Below are 7,500 nucleotides of genomic sequence, written 5' to 3' on the forward strand. Positions count from 1 at the left end.
CTACCTTTTATAGGGCCAATTTCATATTTAAGAAGTTTTTTTGGGATTATTGTGTTTACATTCTAGCAAGCATATACCGTACTTCGGCCTATTAGGCCTACATTGGTACACAATGGTCTTACCGTGGAGGTCTCCATCGTCTGCCATGGCGTTGATCTTCTTGTTGGGCAGAACCTGGACGTGCTTCCCGCTGGTTCGGCTGTACAGCTGGTAGGTCCGTATGACCCTGCGGCTCACCCGGTCCGTCACCTTGCTCTGCTCGCTTACATGCTGCGTGAAATTAGGCGGGGACTGATTGGTTACCTGTCAGAAATCAGACGTCATCACAATCAGTACTTTGCATTTAAAAAATGGCTTCAATTATCACTGACTTTTTACAGTAGGATACAAAATATGACATTAGGCCTCGATCGAATAGGCCTACCCAACAGAAGCCAAGTTGGAAAGGTGTTCCGAATTGTCTTTATACTTCCCAGTAGGACACTGCCTAAATTACCAATGTAACTTTATAAAAATGCAAAACCTTGTTGGTTTAAAAACCCAAACGCAGTTCCTAAAATTAACCACGCGTTACATAATAACGAATACATAGAATAAACCAGAGAGCAACGCGCGCGCGCTATTTTGTGTACCGTACGTTTAGAGGTAGGCCGAAGTGCTAACATGTCTAAAAAAATGAAATAGGCTTTTGATCATAATCTATACATCTCTATTCCGGGAAACAACAAAATAAATTGCAGGCGTATATCTATTTGCTACATTCACCGTCCACCTCGTTCTAGATGGATGGAGGATTGTGTGATTGCATGGGGACAGTGCGATGAGGACAGTGTGATGGAATGATGACGGAAAAACTTTGGCCCTCATATTTGAACCCCGGGACATTTTTCACAGACTCGCTATTTCCCCGCGCTGTCCCTCATGCGCCACGCATGACACATGTTCACTAGATACCTTGCCAGGACAGTGACGCGGACGGCATGCCGCGCGCCCGCTGCCCCTTGCGCAGTGGGACCCATCTGATATGTTGTTAAATTACAAATGATATGATCTCTCACCTCTCTCACTACCTGCTATTATTACACCTCGTGAGCTTAGAATTATAAGGTTCTATCTCCGTTTAGAATGATAAGGTTCTATCTCCGTTTAGGGCAGTTCAGAGATATTGAGCGTCAACGTTTTTACATTCCATTATGTTCTGTGAGATGGAACCTTTGTATTTTATGAATTACTAACTCAAAAATGTCAACATTTTAAAAATAACACCACACAGGCATTAATAAACACCTAATGGATCAGATTATGTAAAAAACTAAATTTTGACAAAAATGGAGATAGAACCTTATAATTCTAACGTCACGACCTTGCGACCCTAACCATATGTTTTAACAATGAACAGTGAATGTATATCCTATTAGAATGTTCTAGATGTGTTAAATAGGCCTACGACTTAAATAGGCTATATTACATTTATTTTTTTTATCCAATAGGCCTAAACCGATTGATGATAACCATGCATTCAATCACTTGTAAATACATCGAAAAAGACTTTTGCATTGATAATAACCAGCAGCATAATTATTTCACTCAGTCCTCATAAAAATAAAGAAGCTATTAGAAAACATGAATATCTGCATGGGCATACCTGAGCATAGTAGCAGAACGCGAAGAAGTGTAGGAACCTGAAGGGGGAAAAAAAGGCCTGGTGAGTTATCTTACATTATATATTAATAACACATTAATCAACTGAGGAGAATCGATAGTTTGCATGCAGGAAATATACTCACAGATAACTCAATCGAGAAGGGATGCGTCGCATGTTGATGGAGTTGATGGTTTCTTTGATAAATTGAGACCGGAGGATTTGCAGTGTTCCAAAGTCGAGGTGACTTACTTGGTAACGATAAGCCGCGTGAAAAGATTTCAGTTGCACTTGATAAAGTCCTCACTCTCCAAATACAATAGATGTCTTTTTATGAGCAAAGATGATGTGGGTAACATTCCACGTCAAATAAATGTCCATAACCCTGCAATATGAGGCTGACTTCCACGACTGTCTGATAGACGGGTGTTGATAGAAAAAATGCCAAACCGAACAATGATAATTGATAAGAATGATGAATGATTCTTGATAACAAGTGTTGGTCTGTTTGTCGGGCAGACTAGCAGGGTTTAAGTGCACTTACAATACAAACGACTGAGAGGTGCATTTACGTTTAGGGGAAAAAAGCGCTGCTGGAGAGTTCCCTAATAATGAAAACAAAATAAAATCAAGAGAGAAACGGGCTCATCCGATGCCAGCGGAGATGACAGCTCATACAGCAGCCGTGTCTGTCTGTGTAATTCCTACTGAGGGTCTCCTCGGACTCAAGTCTTCCAGGTCTTATCCATGCACTGTTCAGAGTTGAGATCGGGCTCCGTGTTGGTCACCGTGCGCGTCCCGTCCCGTGCGTTCAGAGTGGGTGATGTTGCTTCAGCGGTCGGTAACGCAGAACTGGCGACTCTTCCCGTCTCCCCTCCTTTACTTCCATCCCAGGCTCTCCAGTGTCAGACCCTTGGTTGGCGCTCACACCCCTGGTTAAAATGGAAGGGCGATCTGCGAGGAACAAGCCCCCTTTTCTGCGGAACAAAAGCGACCCCCCCTCCCCCTGCAATTAAAACATATCTTCACCTGAGAAAAAAGTCAACACTTGCGCGAAGCAAAGGAGGAGTCTTGCATACTACCCAAGCAGCGCGCAGTGACGATTCTGAGCCCAAACGACCCTCGCAATTAATGACATAAAAATAGTTAACGGGTCTTATCAGAGACTAGCCAATTAAAACCCGAGGGAGAATCAAAAACATGACATTTCTGTTCAACTTAATACCAAACTATGTGAGTGCAAAATAGTCAATGTGAAATTGCATGATCTTATCTATAGCCAATCATGGCTATGAAAAGCGTTCCTTTAACATGTAAAAGGCTGAAACTGGTGTTGCCAGTTTGATGTGCTTCTGCCTCTCTGGGATGCGTCTTGTCGCAGACTTTACTGCCTAGGCTTGTGTATTGTCGGAGAAAAGTGTGAGACATATTAAAAGGATTACAGGCGATTAGCGTTTTTAAAACACTCCCTCCCTTCATTTGATAAAAGAGAGACGCATTCCCTAAACGGTCGGCTCTCGCTTCACGCTCCTCAACGCTCTCGGGTGTCGGGTTTATAAATGCTATATCTCCATGATGAAACTAAACAAACTACACTAAACGGGCAACCTTCAAAAATACATGTTTAATGACTGGACTGCCCATATTTAGACCCACAACTATACTACATTATCCATAGTCTTTTGATCGTTAAATATCTGAAAACCAAAACTAACACTGTCACGTTTTCTTAAATGATCAAAAACTCACTTAATTACGAGAGAAATCAAGTATCATGATATTATTAATGGCCTACACACAATGGACAATTCCCACCTCGAATGGAATGGGTGAATAGGCCTTTTAAAAGACAGATCTTCAAATTAATCACCCAATTTTCCCCTTTGCCCTAAGAGACGCACTGAAGCACCCTTTAAATGAACACCCCACCCACCCTTTATTATTTAGGGGCCTTTGAACATTGTCCACCATCAGAAAGACCCCGTGTTTGTTTATTGATCGCCCCCATTAATTAGGCTGTTGTCCGGCGCGCACAGGCGCTTCTCAGGTGGTCAGTGAAACAATATGACATATTCTGATTGACGTCATCTCGTTGTTATTAAATCAAGTCTCAATTTAATCATGTAGGCTCACAACTAACGGCTTGGTTTCAAATAACTTTGTTAAGTTTTTTCTATTAACTAAAATTCGTAGGCTTGGCCTATACGCTTTCCATGCTTAGGATGGTGAAGTTGTCTGGGGGCTGTTTGTCCATTCTGATTCGATAGAGACTTATGACCCGGTCCTATACTTATGCCCTAAATAGTTTATTACTCAACTATAAACTATATAGTAGGCCTATTATAAACATGTATTTCCATTCTCTCTATCCATCACTTTGAGTCGCCCCTAAATGCCTGAATATGACCTATGTTGGCGCAGTTTAACGTCGCTGACGAACATTTCAATGGGTGGCCTGGACACTGTGTCAATGACAAATTACTGTCAATTGTCCTTGTCCTTTTCCCAAAAGTTACCTAGTTGACCCACCAGGGGGCACCAATCATAGCCACAAAACTACTGTCTGCATTGGTAAATGAAAACATAGTTTTATTTGTAAACAACACAACCATTTGCATAGAATACATTGGAAAATGGGGAAAAACAACATGTGGATCAAATGGCAAAAATGAGCTCTCTCCATACCACATCTCTCTCTCTCTCTCTGACACTCTCTCTCTCTTTCTCTCACCCCCTCTCTCTATCTCTCTCTCTCTCTCTCTCTCTCTTTCCTCACCCCCCCTTCTCTTTCTCTCTCTCTCTCTCACTTTCTCACTCTCTCTCACTCTCTCTCTCTCTCTCTCTCTCTCTCTCTCTCTCTCTCTCTCTCTGTCTGTCCTAGCAAGTGATCTCCTCACCAATCATAGCCACAAAACTACTGTCTGCATTGGTAAATGAAAACATAGTTTTATTTGTAAACAACACAACCATTTGCATAGAATAAATTGGAAAATGGGAAAAAAATAACATGTGGATCAAATGGCAAAAATGAGCTCTCTCCATACCACATATCTCTCTCTCTGACACTCTCTCTCTTTCTTTCCTCACCCCCCCCTTCTCTTTCTCTCTTTCTCTCTCTCACTCTCACTTTTTCTCACTCACTCTCTCTCTCTCTCTCTCTCTGTCTGTCTGTCCTAGCAAGTGATCTCCTCTTCTGTCAGTTTTCTTGTTAATAGTTAGTTTGTTTGTGTGTGTGTGTGTGTGTGTGTGTGTGTGTGTGTGTGTGTGTGTGTGTGTGATGAGCGGCAGGTAGCTGCCACTCTGAAGCCCGGCACAGGGCCTGCCTGCCCTCCCCTTAACCCCAGGAGCTCCACATCCATCAGGAGCCCTGCAGGGGTCCCCCCCAACCCCCTCTCCCCTTCACTCTTTCCCTCATTTCCTTTCCATTACCCCCCCCTCTCTCCCTCTCTCTCTCTCTCTCTCTCTCTCTCTCTCTCTCTCTCTCTCTCTCTCTCTCTCTCTGAATATCTTCTGCCATCCCCTATCCTCACCCCCTATTCTCAACCCCTCTCCTATCCTCTCCTCTCCTCACCCTCCTATCCTCACCCCCTCTCCTCTCCCCCTCTCCTCACACTCCTATTCTCACAAAAAAAATACTAAAAGATAAAATTGTAGTCAAGATCCCCAAAATGATGAATGAGCTCAGGCAACTATGGGGAATAGTGTTACTCAGGACCCATGCCATGCTGCAGGAAGACGAGTCTTCACAGATGGGTCTTGATTCTGGTCTTGAATGTATTGAAAGTATCAGAGCATCAGATGGCTTGTGGAAGGGTAGTCTCAAGTCGGTCATTTTACATGACATTACATTTTTGGCATTAATTTTAGAAAACGCCTTTATCCAAAGCGACTTACAACAAATACATTTGTCTAAGTCAGTGAATCATCTATCCATCACTCATCGCAAGAAAAAGTCATCTATGCTCGGGCCAGAGGCCATGGATTTTGGAATGGCAGTAGGAAGCTTTAGCAGCTGATGCAGAGGAGTGTAGTTGAGGAGGAGAGAGAGAGATAAGGGTTAATGTCATCAGAGAGGCCGGTTTCTCTTCCATTTCCGCTCAGCTGACTGGAGCCCTATTCTACAAGCTTACAGGATTTCAGACAGCCAAGGAGGGTGTGGAGAGGATTGTGCTGGCCTCGATGTCAGTGGACAGAGAGAGTCGAAGGAAGAGGAGAGAGTGGACAGGAGGGTGGAGGATGCTAAATCAGTGGAGAGAAGGGAGAAGAATTCAACAGAGGGTAGGGAGGATAAGACAGAGGAGCGGATCATGTTGGGTCAGAGCTGCTGGAGCAGACGAACCACCACCTCGGCCCAGGACGACTGATGGTTAGGTGTTAAGCAGGAGGAAAGCTGTGGATAAGTGGAGGGGTTCTACAGAACTGTGTCCTGGATGGTTGCACTGAAAGAGGCGATCTGTTTGGACTGCCCTAGAAAACACGTCCTTGGAGCTGGACAAAAGAGAGTCTTTCTTCTGCAGTTCATCAGAAATCTGTCAAATATCCTCCTTCAGGGAGAGACGATCTCTCTGTTTGCTTTCTGGAGTAGTACACAGTCCTCACAGGGCGAGGTCGGCAATGTATGTTCCCGCTTGGTTGAAAAGCTGTTTCTGTTGTTTATCTGCAAGCATCTCTGACGCTTCAGACTGCTTTCCTCTGCCGTCATCTTGAGTGAGACACTCAGAGAGGACTGATGGTGTTGAGGGAAACAGACATTTTTGACCAGTAACAGGATATACTATACAGGCGATTGAGAGTGGAGGGGTCGCTGTTTGGCTGGTTACCTGATGGACCAGCTAGTTAGCTAGTGGGTTAGTTAGCAGGTTAGCTGGCAAGCGACAGCTGGCTCTTGGGTGGAGGGGACAAATTACTTCTCCGCGAGGGTTCCGATATTGGAGCCCACTGCGGTATTGAAGCCTGGATTTTTTTTTATCTCGATCCACTCTCCTCACCCTCCTATCCTCACTCCCTATCCTCACCACCTCTCCCCACTCTCCTATCCTCATCCTCCAATCCTCTACCCTCTCCTCACTCTCCTATCCTCACTCCCTCTCCTCACTCTCCTATTCTCACCCTCCAATCCTCTACCCTCTCCTCACTCTCCTATCCTCACTCCCTCTCCTCACTCTCCTATTCTCACCCTCCTATCCTCACTCCCTCTCCTCACTCTCCTATCCTCACCACCTCTCCCCACTCTCCTATCCTCAGCCTCCTATCCTCACTCCCTATCCTCACCACCTCTCCCCACTCTCCTATCCTCATCCTCCAATCCTATTCTCACCCTCCAATCCTCTACCCTCTCCTCAGCCTCCTATCCTCACTCCCTCTCCTCACTCTCCTATCCTCACTCCCTCTCCTCACTCTCCTATCCTCACTCCCTCTCCTCACTCTCCTATCCTCACTCCCTCTCCTCACTCTCCTATTCTCACCCTCCTATCCTCTCCTCGGTCTCCTATCCTCACCCCCTCTCCTCACTCTCCTATCCTCACCCTCTTTCCTCACTCCCCCTCCTCACCCTCCTATCCTCACCCTCTCTCCTTACTCTCCCCCTCCTCACCCTCCTATCCTCACCATAAATGATCACAAAACACACAACTTCACTCAGTTTGCCCTGCAAAGACAAACACCATATCTATGCAAACATTTGATACCCTCCACAAACCATCTCAACTCGGTTACACAGACCTGTAGTCAGCCTGTAAACCGGAGGTACCTCCTAGTGGACCAGCCTCTGTGACTTTCTCAGGCATCATGCTCATTAGGAGTGGTGTGTGCCTTTCAATTGTTTATCCATCTGGAGAGAGGGAGAAGGAAAGAGAGAG

At 45.0% G+C, this 7,500-nt stretch overlaps 1 protein-coding gene across 1 annotated transcript in view; it reads right to left on the reverse strand.

Moving 5' to 3' along the window:
* The window catches only part of fgf8a (fibroblast growth factor 8a), a gene marked incomplete at both ends in the record, with an annotated part of 5,816 nt that extends 3,997 nt beyond the window's left edge, over nucleotides 1–1,819 (reverse strand). The window contains 3 exons of the mRNA XM_080538250.1: nucleotides 123–303; nucleotides 1,646–1,682; nucleotides 1,788–1,819. Of these exons, the coding sequence (XP_080394376.1) occupies nucleotides 123–303; nucleotides 1,646–1,682; nucleotides 1,788–1,819 (250 nt within the window). The remainder of the gene's footprint in view (nucleotides 1–122; nucleotides 304–1,645; nucleotides 1,683–1,787) is intronic.
* Between the last annotated feature and the right edge of the window lie 5,681 nt (nucleotides 1,820–7,500).

This window comes from Nansenia antarctica, assembly GCF_963989245.1.
Source record: "Nansenia antarctica genome assembly, chromosome: 1".
Lineage (NCBI taxonomy): Eukaryota > Metazoa > Chordata > Actinopteri > Argentiniformes > Microstomatidae > Nansenia > Nansenia antarctica.